The 15,075-nt window shown below is 40.4% G+C and overlaps 2 protein-coding genes across 3 annotated transcripts in view; both read left to right on the top strand.

The window, feature by feature from the left end:
* The first annotated feature begins 74 nt into the window (after positions 1–74).
* Positions 75–6,728, top strand: LOC148903928 (uncharacterized). The gene is made up of 6 exons (XM_089011260.1): positions 75–431; positions 1,782–1,954; positions 2,399–2,617; positions 3,645–3,805; positions 3,901–4,033; positions 5,125–6,728. Exons 1-6 carry the CDS (start codon positions 173–175, stop codon positions 5,299–5,301), a joined length of 1,122 nt encoding a protein of 373 aa, XP_088867386.1. The 5' UTR covers positions 75–172; the 3' UTR covers positions 5,302–6,728.
* A 958-nt stretch (positions 6,729–7,686) lies between these two features.
* Positions 7,687–15,075, top strand: part of klhdc8b (kelch domain containing 8B) — a 51,455-nt gene continuing 44,066 nt past the window's right edge. For both annotated transcript variants that reach the window (XM_089003893.1, XM_089003811.1), the window contains exon 1: positions 7,687–8,053. The gene's annotated coding sequence lies outside the window, so the exon portion shown is untranslated. The remainder of the gene's footprint in view (positions 8,054–15,075) is intronic.

The following is a 15,075-nucleotide window of genomic DNA, read 5'->3' as shown; positions in this document are numbered from 1 at the left end:
GCACTGCGTTCATGCACCACAGGGTGGCGCTGAAGTCACCCGCATATTAAAAATCCAGTGAAGAAGAGTTTCACGCGGTTTAGGAAGGAAGTAACGAACCAGCAGTTTCAATTCAGGCAGTTTAACCACATAAAGCATCTTCAAACTAACGACGACAGGCACCGTTTCACTGATGGCCGACATCAGTGGAGACAACAGTTATCAATCTGAAGAAAACGACGAGACGAATTACCGGCGTCTCTCCGAACCTGCGCACGGGACCAATGACGGCCCACCGGTGTGTATTGCGACGAGTCATCAGCAGAAAAAAATAATTTTGCATGTGGACCTGAACAACACCATTTTGGTATCAGACGCAATAAGGTCCCAGGGGACAGTGGCTGCCCTGGATTATTTCCTGTCGACTGTAACCTGGGGCAAAATGACGAAAGGTAAAACGACTTTCTCAAACCATTTAAAAGAGAAACAAAAAACGACAGTTTCGGTTGTACTGAGTCGTGTGATGCAGAGATCCTTGATTTGATCACTTGTCATTTACGTTTTGTTTTACTTACACATTTTGTGTAATGTCAGATATGTCGAATGACAGGTCCGCAAGAGTTTACCCAACCGAGGTGAGCCGAGGAGCATATTTTACCGCTAAAGTGAAACAAAACGACACACCGCCAACGAAAAACTCAACACAATGATGTAATCGTATTGCCTCAGTTTACTCACAGTTCGAATTGCTCAGTGTGAAATTTGGGACCGTTTAGTTCAACACTACGGACAACTGTACCAGATTGTCCGCAATGTGGATACAGACGAATTTGACATTTCCCATCTACTTCTCTGAGAGTTTTGAATTATCCAAACACATCAATATTTGTATTGAAAAACAAATGAAATCACACATTTGAGATTTTTCCGTGTTTTAAAAGAGTTTGTGACGGTTTTCTTTTCCCCACTATATATTTTAGTCGATGTGAATTCTATGCCAATTTCCGTCCTATCACCCACAAATTGTGTATCACTCATTGTATCATGGTTTTGAATGCATGACAAAAATGGGCTATTTAATGTTCAACTGATCAACTTTATTGTGTCTTCTTGGCAAAAGAGGAAAAGAATCATCCGGACGGTTTTGGACTCAAAAGTCAAAACCCAGCATTTGTGATGGTATGGGGCTATATTTTTGCCAATGTCATAATGTACACACATGTGAAGGCGCAATTAATGCTCAAGGGTAAATTCAGGTTTTGGAGGAACCCATGTTGCCAGACAAGCAATGTCTTTGTCATGGGTGCCCCTGCTTATTCCATTAAGACAATACCAGACTACATTTTACACGTGTTACAACAGTGGGGCTTTGTCCAAAAGAATGCACATAGACTGGTCTCCCATTGAAAACTTGTGATGCATTCTGAAGCGTAAAATACAGCAAGCAAGGGTTATCACATAATGCTGCCCAAACAGCTGAAGCTGTACACTGAGAAATAATTCCACTCAGAGAGCTTCCATGATTAGTGTCCTCAGTTCCTAAATATTTATTGAATGTTGTTAAAAGTGATTCAGTTTGAACAGGAAATATCTTGCCTTTGTTGTGTGAACTGACTAAAAAGTGTCCTTGAGAGTTTTGAAAGGCACTGATAATTGAAATGTCTTCTTCTTCTTCTTCTTCTTCTTCTTCTTCTTCTTCTTCTTCTTCTTCTTCTTCTTCTTCTTCTTCTTCTTCTTCTTCTTATTATTATTATTATTATTATTATTATTATTATTATTATCAACTGTCTCTGCATTGGCAGGAAAGTGGGAATGGTTGAGTGACTCCCCCTCTCTGCTTACGCCACGTGATGATGCCATCAACTACTACTCTCAGTTTGGCTCAACTCCCGGATTCACCTCTGCTGCGGGTCGACGCTTTCGTGGGATTCTGGAGGAACACCTGAATCTGCTTCGCTGGCCTGAAGGTGTAAAGGTGTGCATCCTCTCACACACAAACACTGTTCTTCTTCTTCTTCTTCTTCACTATTCTTCAATAAGCCTGCCATGCATGTTTTTGGAATGTGGGAGGAAACCGGAGTACCCAGAGAAAACCCACGTGGGCCCGGGCAGAACATGCAAACTCCACACAGGAAGGCCGGACCAGGTCTTGAACTCACAACCTCTGCACTGTAAATCCAGCGAGCTAACCACACGACTACCGGACCGCATTATTAAATATAATATAATATAATATAATATAATATAATATAATATAATAATAGAGAAATATTATTACTATAATTTTTATAATTATCTTTAAAATATATATTTGCAATTGTGAAGTCAGACTTCAAACTGATATTTTATTTATTTCGTTAGTTTTTACCTCCAAAAGGATCTTTAGATGATATGTTTTGATGAACTGGCCTCCCTACAGGGAGACCGCGAGCTGTCAATCAAAGCAGAGGACGGACGACTGTACCACTGGATCCTTCCTTCCTTTTTCCAGTTGCTCAAAGACCTAACGCAGCAAGGGACAGAGTTTGCCATCCATTTTCGTACTTTTGGAAGCGACCTCCCTCGTCTGCTCAGTGCCGTATCCAAAGTACTGACGCAGGGCGCTCATCCCTTGTTTCCAGATCTCCCTGATTTGAAGGTGAGATGAAGTCACACTCAATCTGGGCATCGTCTCCCCCACCGATTAGACTTGTCACTCTGCATTTGCAGACTCACTGCCGTGCGTTTTCAATATCTTACCCCGTAATCTACTAAAGCTGTCTTTTATGGGAAACTAAATCACTTCTCGCAATCACCACTTTGAAGCTGTTTATCTGCTGCTCCTGGGAAATATTCTGGGTGTGATTGTATAGAGTTTCACCCTGGTCCTTTTGCACAACACAATAGGGCTGCTGTGTCCATGAATGAAGTTCACGCTTGACAGTCACCTGACATTCATTCACACTTGACAGTCACCTGACATTCATTCATTCATTCATTCATTCATTTTTTATCTATTTATTTATTGGTTTATTTATGTATCTATTTATGTATCCATTTATCCATTGTCCATGTATTTATTTATTTGTTTAATGTATTTATGGTTTCATTTATGTATTTATTTATTTTTTAATGCAAGGCTGTCAGGGTATGCTTTATGTGGGAAAACATAAAAAAATACATGCTAAACATCTTCCACAGAGAGTATGGAAGGAAGACTGTGATGGTGCTTGGCAAACCTTTTCTCAAAGCCTGCATTGATCTGACATGAGAACACTGCTGCTGTGACATTGCACTGACTAAATCAAGGGAACTGGGAGAAGAAGCGACTGCACATCAGTGTGATACAGTTTTCCACTAGGCTGTCACCTACACCGTGTTTGTTGCATTGTGTACTGAGGATTTTCATCTTGTGGGTACAGTGCTAAGATTTAATATTATCTAAATTTTCATATTGTTTAAGGGATGTAAAAATACAGACCATATTTCCAATCCACATGTAGTACCTGTTGGTTGAATACTGAAGTGGCTCAATGCACGATTTGAGTTGAAATGTTCCTTGGAAAAAAAAAAATAAACATGTCACGGACTGAAAGCACACCTTTCTCCCAGTTGCCGTGCTGTTTTTTTTTTTGTGTGCAACTTGTAAGAGTAACATCCTAACGGGACCTCTCTCTCCTGCTCAGCTAAGCGTGAATAAGATGGCAGGCAAGATCCGCTGCAGCTCCAAAGGGGTTCTTCTGAGCAGAGACGCAGATCGACTGTCGACCCGCGATGGCGAGAGAGGCCTCTACCAATTCTTGAGCAGCGCAAACGGGCTCGGAGGCTTCCAGGATGACTACGAATGGTACCGCTAATTACCCACCTGTGGTTGAGTGTGACTTCAAGCCTTCTGAAATGTACCCCTATCTGCTTAAAAAAAAAAAAATCAATTAATCCAAGGTGGGTGAGCAAAAAGTTCTCCATCCACGGTGGGAAGCCGATGTGGCTGGATCCCTTTGATAAGCATGTTCAGCACATCTTCATCGACGACAACATACGACAGAACGAGGAGGATACCGTGGTGCATCCCAAGGTAGGACACAAATATGGTCGTTCCATTTCTTCAGCCCCCTAATCCCCCCTACACACACATATTTCATCTCATTCGACCACTCATTTCTAATGATGAGCGGCATGCAGTAATCTCACCCCAGCCTTGCTCTTTGCCTCATTAATTTTAATTGAGGCATTTTTTAAATTTATTTTTCTAATTTATTTATTTTTGGGGGGAGATGTCAAGTCTCATTTAGCAAGAACAACAGCACTGTAACTCCCTGACACAGCTCTTCTGGAGTAAACCGCTGACTCGGTGGCGGGCGGGCGAGTTGGTTCATTCGAAGAAAGTTGGACACTGGCAATTACGTGATAACATTTATCGAACCCTAATTCATGAAGGCCTTTGTGTCACGTTCTAGTCAGCAACGACTTGCTTCACTGAGCGTTGCATTGTGTATTTTATTTGATTCCAAATGAGGTGAATAAAAAAATACCTCATTGAAATTTTTGCTCAATTTTTTGGTCATGTCATTACAATTTGGCATACATTGGTAACAAAATAAAATAATAACGTTGTGCTCAATCTTACTGCTTTGAATGTGAGGGTGCTCATTTCACACATCTTGTGGAGTTGTTACATTTATGTACCTTTTTTAGTTTATTCCTGGTTGACATGACATTTTTTGGAAAAAGTGAAGCCTCTATTGTTTTTTAATATTTCAACCAAAACCACAATTAGTTTCTAAAGTATTTTGACAAAATATCGTCCCACTACCCCCCGTCCTTTTTTAAAAGAATAATTAAGTCTAGAGGGAAGCGGGACTGAATTTATTATTTAACTTAATTAAAACCAGTCACATTGGCCCCCTTTTCACTGCAGGCTCATGTTATGCATGCGAAGACTATAACAACGGGGTTATCATTTTCTGCCATGAATAATTTACAAATTGTTGCTCTGGGGTTTTTGCTTTGAGGCATTCTAAAATTGGTCGCTCAGCAGAGCAAGACGATATTCAGAATTTTACCAACTGCGTGATTATTTCAGCCACAATGTGCATGCAAAGTTGCTTCAGATGCACTTGTGTTGAAAAATGAGAAGAAACCAACATGACTCTGTGTCCGGTCCAGGTTTTCATCGAACCCGGCGGCTCGGACACTCGCACGGCCTCCATCTCAGAACTTTATGACATCGCCTTAATCCAAACCGATCTCCTCAAAGCTATTTCTGAGCCCGACTACTTTACCCGCCGTGTCCATATCTGCCGGGAGAACTATGAGAAGAATATCCAGCAAGGCTCAAACTAGAGAACTGCTGATGGTCTTCTCTCTCTCAACGCTTGGTCTTGAGGAACTCCATCTCAGGGTACTATCATCTGTTGGAGATGTTGTCAATATCTGTAATAATTAGAAGAAAGTATTCTTCTTTTCCGTTCGGCTTTTCCCTCATAATTAGAAGAAAATATTTTCCAGAATTGCCAAAACCTCCCTAAGTGTGAATGTGAGAGTGAGTGTTGTATGTCTTTGTGTGCCCTGCGATAAGCTGGCAACCAATTCAGGGTGTCCCCCGCCTCGTGCCCGAAGACAGCTGAGATAGGCTCCAGCAACCCTCGCCACACTAATGAGGAATAAGCGGTACGGAAAATGAGATGAGACATAGAGCAGAAGCTCCATGCTAGGTAATAAGTACCGTATTTTCTGCACAATAATGGGCTTTGGAGTTACTGTAAGGTGCACCTTCAGTGGATGGTTTATTTTAAAACAGTTATGATATAAGGCGTCTAAAATTGAAGGTACAATCGTGGCTGCGGTGGCCAAATGCATCAACCAGATTGAGCCACGCTAAATAGGTTACAACACAATACAACTTTTATTTATATGGTGTTTTGACAACCACTGCAGTTGTAACAAAGCACATTTTAAATACTATGCCCAAGAAATCGGGAATATTGATCCACCTTTTGAGAAAATTAAATGTTTTTAGTTGCACAGTAAAATGGGAGAATACGGTACTCAAACATCACCTTTTTTATTTGTCTTTGTGGTGGTCCTTCAATAACTGGGGTCAAATGAGGTCAAAAGCATGTTTAGCCAGTGCTTTGCCTCTATTTAGATCTGGAAGGCAGAATTATCCTATGATGAGATTTTTAGGCCCATTTCTGTGCAAACATGAAAAGCTTTGCACTCCCACTCTCCACTGTGTGATGTTTTTTTGTCAATGCATGATGCACTCTTGGGTTGCACATTACTATTTCCTGTGTAATGTTAAAAGCACTGGAGCGCCTTTTGAGGTTGAGCAAGATTTAGAATGGTTTAAACCATTTAACCCGACTGCACATTTGATCATGTAACATTTAAGTGGGCTTTTTGATGTTATAGGTGTCCACAAATATATTTTATACCTCTATCAGGGATATTGTTCTATTTGCAGTTAATTTATTAGAGTTCTGAGAGACAAACTTAAATCAATTAAAAAAAAACTTTGATGTGGAACATTTATGGGCTTTTTTTTCAGGGGCTCGTTTTCATAAACGTTTGCATGGTCTGCCATTTGCCATATTTGGAGGTGTACAATTTGATGCTTATGAAAATTGGGATTGTTCCACTCCAATGAACATTTTCTGTCATCTTGAAGATACTGGTTTCTTTTTTTAATGAAATAATTGCATATTACTCCACAAATATCTGTTGAAATTTATTTTTTTTTTTTAGCTATCATGGTTGCCTAACAAAATTCTGATCAATTTTCCATATTACATCCAAAGTTTTAGGGAGCAGCATGGCTCAGTGGTAGAGTGGTTGGTGGTCTCCTCCAGCTATAACAACCATTTTAAAGTTCCTAGAAAAAGACACCAAACCCATTTTTTTACTGATGCTGCGTCATCAGTTAGTGAATGAGTCAACACGGTAAAATACTTTGAGTACCTGCTGTAAAAAAATCATTTCACACATTCCACATCATTTTATTAAATATCTAGTTGACTGCTTCTTCAATCAACATTTTTTGTATGATTCTTTTATGCCTGTTTTCTGTCTCTGTGATCAACTGGTGTTAAATTGGCGCTCAAGTCACCAAATAAACATATAGCATCACTGAAGTTGATGCTATATTGCTAATTCACTGTGCTTCATATATGCTTCATATGTTGTGTCCTTCACCGGTTTCGTCGCTTGCATACGGCTCGAATTGATACGGAAGGACTTCTTTAATCGATCGCAAACAACTTATGCTTTCCTCTTCAGAACTATTTCAATCATATTCATAATTGGATGAGTAACAAGAAAGCATCTCCAAATCTGAACTTTCTGAAGACATTGTTTTGATTCTGGAGCAAGGCAGTTCGTGGGTGGGCATGACGTCACTAACAAGGGGGCAGGACTTTCTGAATCTCCCCAGTCTTGAGCTCATTAGAGGCAGTTTTGGGCAACTTGAAGTCATTTCTATTGGTGTTTTGCGTTTGATTAAAAATATCAGCCTGCGTTTTTTGGGTATTTTAGATGCGATAAAACGTTTTTCTGATGTCAGTTTGGAAACAAAAAAAATTCCGTCGGTTGTCCTTTAAATCTTCAGTAACAGACTCGTTGCAAGTGCATAAGTGACTTCAGCGCCTACTTTGTCCGCACGGGGGCAGCAGCCGCCCACACATTATTTTAACCAGCTTCTCAGGTGAGTTACCTGCTTTTGTGTTTGGAGGCGAACGAAATGGAAACATTCAAACGTTTCTTCCTATCTTTGATGATGAATGTGTACCGCAGAGTTTGAATCGTCACCTGAGGAAGGCGGAAGGTGCAGCTTGATCGCATTTGACGCTTGCATCAGTTTTACGCACAGGCGCGCCACAGACAGAAAGGGAGAGAGAGAAATGTGGAGAGATGAGAGCGAGTGAAGAGGAAATCGGAGGGCAGCTGGATCGTCTGGATGTTGCTGGCAACTGTTGGATGCTGATGTTTTCATGAAATGGGCACCTGCACCCTGGGAACATGTCATGACCATTTTGATACCTGTGGGCTACGTGGGACCATTTGCTGCACCTTCGCACCGATCTTCCCTGGAAGCCAGGTACAAACATTTCTTTGCATAACTTTACATACCTTTGAGCTTGTATTCGCTTATCAGAAATCAGAAGTATTATACATTGTAGCCAGGTGAGTCGTTCGTACATGAGTTAAAGAGCATGTGTGGTGGTTAACTTCGACTTCCAAAATAGACTTTGATATTTTTAGTTTTGTTTGCGATTGCTGTGTTTTTTTATTTAAAACCTAATCTCATTTCACGAATAAATTACACGTGCTCTACACTTGCTGACCACTTTATGAGAAATATGTGTTTACTTTCTTGCTAGAAACCATATAGTATGGTCGATCTCCACTTTATTGTGCCCAATTTTAGTTGTGTTGATGGAAATGTTGAACTTTCAAAGGGTGGGGAACTTGATTTCCTGATTTTGTTATTTCTAAGTTCATTCGTCGTCCTTTAAATCACAGGCGTCAAAGTCGAGGCATGTGGGCCAAATCTGGCCCACCACATCATTTTAGTCGGCCCGCAAAATCAAATCAAGCATGTCAAGTTCCATGATGCTTGCTTAAGTCCAAACCAAAATTTCAATCTGTCGTATGTAAACCACAATTATAGTCATTATTCTTGCCTGATTATTTCAAAAGTAGTTTTTGTCGTGTATGTAAAATGAGGAGATGAAACATTCTGATAGTATTTCCATCTAACTGTACCTTTTTGATTTGGCAACTCTTAACTCAATGGAGTTCGAGAAAATTACATTGAAAAATTTTGGGGTGTCAAAAACTAGTCCACCAGCCACCGTGGTGCTCTTCGACCGTGTGGTTTGGTGTTCATCCGCCGAAAACTAGTTCATCAGCCGAGACTATATGCTCGCAAATTTAATGTTTGTGAGGCGAAAAGTTCGTGAGCTGAAGCGTTTGTATGCGGAGGTATTACTGTAGTACTTTTTTATGTTATTCATTTTTTTTGGAAGGATTTTGTGTTTTGTGTGACATTTTGTGTCTTGCTACATGAAACAGATTTCAGGATTTGATCATTTGCGGGGCAGATAATGACGGTACAACTGTTTAAGAGAAATGGTTAACCTCTGATACGCTTTCCTGTATCTGGATCAGGATTCAGTCATATACCTGGGGAAGAACATCCTCCCCTATTTTCTCTGACTCCTAACACATGTGCTAATCAGCGCAATGAGGATCACAGACGATACGCGGCGTCTGGGCCTGTCTCGTCGGGTTTTGAGTAACGTTGCCTGATGCGATGGCAGCTCTGGTTGTGCCAGTAAAATGCCACCCTCAATCAGGACCGGTTTCGGTGAAGGCGGGCAATTCAAAAGGACACGTCCTTGCACGCATTGAAAAATGGCATTATGGAGTCATGCGTGACTTAGGTCACCTGCTGTCAAACACCGTGGCTACAGATTTGCGGGTGGTTAGAATGTGGAGGACCATGGTACACCATGGATTAGTATGTATCTTGTGTTGTTGTTCAGAGCTAGGAAAATATGTTTGATTAAAAAAAGAAGGTATTGCGAGTCTCTGTTTGTTTTAAAATGTGACTGTTTTATATTCTTCTTGTATACACATATCCACCCCCGCACATGAATCAAACGCTCACAGGCTGACACTGCAGACATCAAGTTGGGTGGATGAATGTGGATTGGAGCCAATTTTCCCATCAGGGTATGATATGGGATGTATGCCACGGACAGTTTGGACGTTACATGGGGACAACGCTGACTTTTACAGCAGCGTGAGTTGTCTGAACTAGAAAGCCTTTCAACAAGTAGGACAAATGCAGGTGAAAATTATGAATATTATCTAAGGATGAATGATCAGTCTCAGAGGATTTTCTGTGAGTTTTTAAAATTTGTTCGGGCCAAGTTTGTGGCACGAACAAAGACTTGATTGCCAAAGTATTGTGCAATGGGTGTGAATACTTTTTAACATGTGACGTTTTTGTTTTTGACTTTGAATGAATTTGTAGGGCGGTCTGGTGGGTCCAGTGGTTAGCAAGTCGGTTTCACTGTGCTTCACAGAGATGAAAAGTTCTGTGTGGAATTTGAATGTTCTTTCTATGCCCAAGCGGGTTTTCTCTGGGTACTCTGGTTTCCTCCTACATTCCAAAAACAGGCATGCAACACTAAAATTTTTCTCTATGTATGTTTGTGAGCCAGAGTATATTTCATCTATGTGCACCCTTCCATTCGCTGGTCACATATTTTGGGTGTCCCTTGTCTACTGCCTGAGGACAGTGGTCTATAGTCTTCCTTATTTATTTATTTTCATGAGTTTGCTTTGTGAGGTACTGTATCTGAATTGCGTTGATGGTCTGAGTCGCATAAGTGTGTTAAGTATGTAAAATAAATTACAAGAGGAAGGGGCAAATTCACGGCACCACAACTCCCCCCCCCGCCAACCCCCGCACTTTTCCTGATTGACATGACCTCTTTTCTGTGTGTTTACATTTCCCCGACTTCCATTGTATTGGGTATGCCATTACGCTGGTGAGACTCATTTTCATTGTCCAAATCTTTCATTGTCCAAATCTTTCCCCCTCCATAAACCAGCATTTCTTTTTCAAGTGAATGGTCTCCCGCTTTTCAAATTTCCCAGAGGACACGTCTGCATTTAAACAACATTCTCAGTTGCGTGGATGCTACTTGTAATTTGCTCATGGCGCTTTATAGTCCCTGTCCTCCAATAAAATGCCCCCTGACCCCCGGAGACTGTAGATGGAGATATGCAAGTGTCAATGAATAACATCAGTCTTCATTTTTAGTCATTGCTGCCATTAAGTTCTCAAGTGAGTGCGATAAAAAATGCAGTGAGTTGGAATCATGTCAAACGGATTAAGGGGGATCTCACCTTTTTCTGCGGTGCCTGACGATTGGCATGCACTTAAGTGCTGCGAGCAATTTACCGTGGAGGCAGGGGATAGGGTATGGGCAGCAATTTGGAGCACGCAATGAGCAATCGAGCTCTGCAGCGAATGCATATTTTCAAAACATTGCTTCCATGTTTTTGTGTGAATCAGAAAATTTGAAATTGAGGGTTTTAATCTTGTCTTCTAATGTGGGGTATTTTTCGATCCCATAATAGCAAAAGTGCTCCACACGATAACAAACCACATCTGCACTCAAACAAAGGGTGTGTGTGGAAAACTAGTGCGCCAGCACCGTGGCGCTGTGTGGTTTGGTTCATCCGCCGAAAACTAGTTTGTATGCCAAGATTATATTCCCACAAATTTAATGTTTGTAAAGCAAAAATTTCATTAGCGAAAGCGTTCGTAAGCCGAGGTATCACTGTATTTACATACAGACGCTCCCCAATTTACGAACGGTTGTTCGTAAGGTGAATTAAATTGTAAGTTTCTTCAGTGCTATATTTTGTATGGAATGTATGTTTAATGACTCGCGCTGAATATTCAGGAAGTCTTGTTTTTGAGTTGGTGACGAGTCCGAACGTGACGTCACTAAAGGAACGCCCCTGACCGAAAAAATGACGCATTGCAGCGGTCCTTCCATCACGTCAATGTATTTTGCTGTGCTTGTTTGGTCTGGGGACCTCGTGTTGCACCCAAAAGCGGCCAAAGAGGGTGTCCAAGCTCCATATAAGGACTTTATCAGCCTGTGGAAACGGAGGTGGCCAGAGGAGGTCGCCATTTTGTGCCTCTTTTTCGGTGAGACATTTCCCCTTAATGTTGCCTCAAAATGGCACGGAATAGTCTTTAATCGATTGCAAACATGGGTGCTTTCCTCTTCAGAACTATTTGAATCATATTCATAACTGGAATTGGAACAAGAAAGCATATTCTCAGAATCTGAAGCTATTGTTTTGATTCTCGAGCAATGCAAGACGTCTTGGCGTGACGTCACGAACTGGGGGTACAGTATATGATAAAATGGTGACCATGACCCACAATCACCATTTTAGCTCAGCATTTATTTTACTTACTATAAAAAAAAAAACACACACTTTGAATTAAAGTAGAAAAAAAAGTTGGGTCATCTGACCAAACAGTCAGCTGAGGCACCCCGCTGCTGGTTGCCAAGCAACAATGACATGCTGAGTCTCCGGAAAAGAGGTCACACAGCTTTGGACCAGCCGAGTTGATCTTTGTAAAATTGGTTGGTGGCCCTGGTTAATGTCATATTAGCCAGTGACTGTACCAACATGCACACAAAAATCCTCATGTAGCTTTTTAAGGTCAATTTCCATTTGATTTTGGTTCATTTTATTATTTAAATGAATCCTATTTGCTTGAGATAAAATACATTGACAAAACAAAAAAATAATAACTGACATTTAAAAAATAGGATAATCGAGATTATCTTCTTGTGTGTCTGTGTCTGTCTGTGTCCTACGATTTACTTCAAAATTAGACACAATTCTTTTTTTAATATTTAAAAATTATGAAGAATTATTCCAAAAATAATTTGTTAAAAAAACAAAAAAATGTAATGTATCCAAACGTATTTAAGTGTCACGATATCAATTAGTAGATGTAATTAAGTGTCCAACACGCCGCTTCTGCCTGAAGCTTCAAATCCGAAAACTCCCCCGGAAACCAAGAACAGATCCATAGCATAAGAACTGTGTAAAAGAACTTGCAAATATGTATACATTTAATTTCAACAATGTATAAAATACAAAAAAAGCAAAATTTAATGTTGAAGAAATATTAACATAACAGCAAAAAGAAGCAGTAAAATTGGATCAACGTGGGCATTATGGAAACCCGTGTCGAAACCTGTCTCCATGGAAACGAAAGACGGATTAGAAGGCTGGATTAGAAGGCCTCGTGTGTCACCTTAAATTTGGACACCGCCTGCGGTGCAGTCATGCCGTAAATTACATTGCCATAAATTCAGCCTTTGAAAGACCCCGGTTGACGACCGACCGATGAGTGGAGTCCCAGAGCTGCTTAAGACCACTCGGCGGTAATTAGTTCGATCACGTGGAGCTGCTGGTGTCCGTAACAGGTCAAACCTGCCAGGCACCAACACATGCACATCATTGGAGTGGAGGGAGTCTAACCTCAGGTTGTTAAAACAGCAGACTGACGCTTCGCACCCCATGCTGGAGAATCAAAACAATGGCTTCAGATTCGGAGAATCTGCTTTCTTGTTACACATCCAGTTATGAATATGATTCAAATAGTTCTGAAGAGGAAAGCATAGATGTTTAAAATCGATTAAAGAATTTATTCCGTGCCATTATGAGACAATATTGGGGAGAAACGATCACCAGAAAAGAGGCACAAAATGGCGACCTCCTGTGGCCACCTCCGTTTCCACAGGCTGATAAATTCCTTATATGGAGCTTGGACGCCCTCTTCTGGCGGCTTCTGGGTGCAACACGAGGTCCCCAGACCAAACATGTACAGCAAAATACATTGACGTGATGGGAGGACCGCTACAATGTCTTTTTTCTCGGTCAGGGGCGTTCCTTTAGTGTAAAATATAGCTATATGCGGTGGGATTCTTATTAAAATACGCTCAGTAGAAGTCATTTGAAGCCATTTTACAAATTATGGACACAACTTGTCCGGAGACGTCGGTTGTCCTTTAAATGGAAAACAAATATGTTCCTCCCAATCGATATTGATTCAACATTAGATTTGTTTTTGCATACTTTTGAATGACATTTTTGTTCGAGGCCATCTATCTTATTTTTATCATGTAAAGTATGTGAATTGTTGTAGTAAAGTTTGTGAAAGTGGACCCGTTTCATGTGTACAAGCAGCTAGTGTCAAATGTTTTCTCTGTATGTGCTGGATATGACAAGCTAACGCGATTTGCTAATTCTAACGTGTGCTAATACTGCTGCCCTGCTTAACGTTTTTCTTTGATTAGATAGTGCTTCCATGTACTGTATTTCTACCACTGCTTCCAAATGGCATATCTTCTCGGCAAGTCATGTGTGGAGACATTTGAAGGGGCAGTTATCATGTCATGGCAGGTAGCAAATGATTTATTTAGTTGTTTAACACTTAGCAGGCCAACAGGCATACCAGAGACGCAGCTGTATACAAGCAATTAAAAAAGTTAATTTTGCCAAAACAACCCCCTTTAAGAGTCTTGAAAGAGTCTAAAATTTCAAGCGAACATCTTTATTTGCACCTTCTGCTTTTTGCTTTTTTTTTGTTTTTTGTTTCCTTTTTACAATTTTATTGCAACGGCTGTCATAGAGACATTAATCTGGGCCAACCTAATATATTTTGGTCTCACCTTTTTTTTTTTTTTTTTTTTTTTTTTTATTTTCATCACCACCATTCTCGACCTTCTGTTTGTTTATTTTTTCTTTCATCATCTAATCCTCCCGGGTGTTGTTTCCTCTTTTTAATTTCGTGTTTCCTATTCAAGGAAGAAGGCTGTGCAGAAACTGCTGAGCCATGTAGATGAAAACGTAGCTCAATGTCCCCGCATGGCCTTTTGTGGCTCATGACGCAGAGTTGGACAGTGTGGAAGTAACACAGCAAGCTGGACTGTGACAGATTGGGTCTGATTGAGGGCAACAATTAAAAACAAAAACAAGTGGTTACACTGCAAAAGGAGGTGAATCAAAGTTTTTATTAGATTACATGAGTGAAGTGTGACTTTTTTATTCCTCATGTCAATAGCGATAAACACGATTACATTTTGTAAAAGTAATACTGAAAAATATGAGGCAGTGCTCACCACTGACACATGCTACATTTCAAAATATTGAGTTATACAACCCGAACGTGTCATTGTGCAGCAAAATCGACTTTTTTAATCATTTTCTCAATGAATCTGTATTCTATGGACTTCTGAAGTTAATAAGAAAGAAAAAAAAAACTTTCCTCGCAAAGTTTCGTGTTAACTCGCAGAGATTGCAGGATAATCTATCTAAAAGAGTTTCTTCCATGTCACCTTTGCAGCTTTGTTGTGTCGGTCGCTACAGAGTGGCCCAAATTTGGATCAGTTAATGTACTAAAATTTAATTCTAAATAAAATCAAGACAATATTTTATTTTCATGACCGTGCAAATTAGAATAGGTCAAAAAGTGACATTTTATGGATGCAGCGAGAACCTTTT

This window comes from Hippocampus bargibanti, linkage group LG01 (assembly GCF_051943395.1).
Source record: "Hippocampus bargibanti isolate YZ-2025 linkage group LG01, ASM5194339v1, whole genome shotgun sequence".
Taxonomy (NCBI): domain Eukaryota; kingdom Metazoa; phylum Chordata; class Actinopteri; order Syngnathiformes; family Syngnathidae; genus Hippocampus; species Hippocampus bargibanti.
This window is presented reverse-complemented; position numbering and strand designations above follow the sequence as displayed.

What these genes read in the sequence shown, in the direction of transcription:
- LOC148903928 (XM_089011260.1), top strand. Translation starts at nt 173, where the DNA reads ATGGCCGACATCAGTGGAGACAACAGTTATCAATCTGAAGAAAACGAC. An exon ending in CAGATCTCCCTGATTTGAAG is followed by an intron (nt 2,618 to 3,644) that starts GTGAGATGAAGT and finishes TCTCCTGCTCAG; the next exon opens with CTAAGCGTGAATAAGATGGC. An exon ending in TTCCAGGATGACTACGAATG is followed by an intron (nt 3,806 to 3,900) that starts GTACCGCTAATT and finishes AATTAATCCAAG; the next exon opens with GTGGGTGAGCAAAAAGTTCT.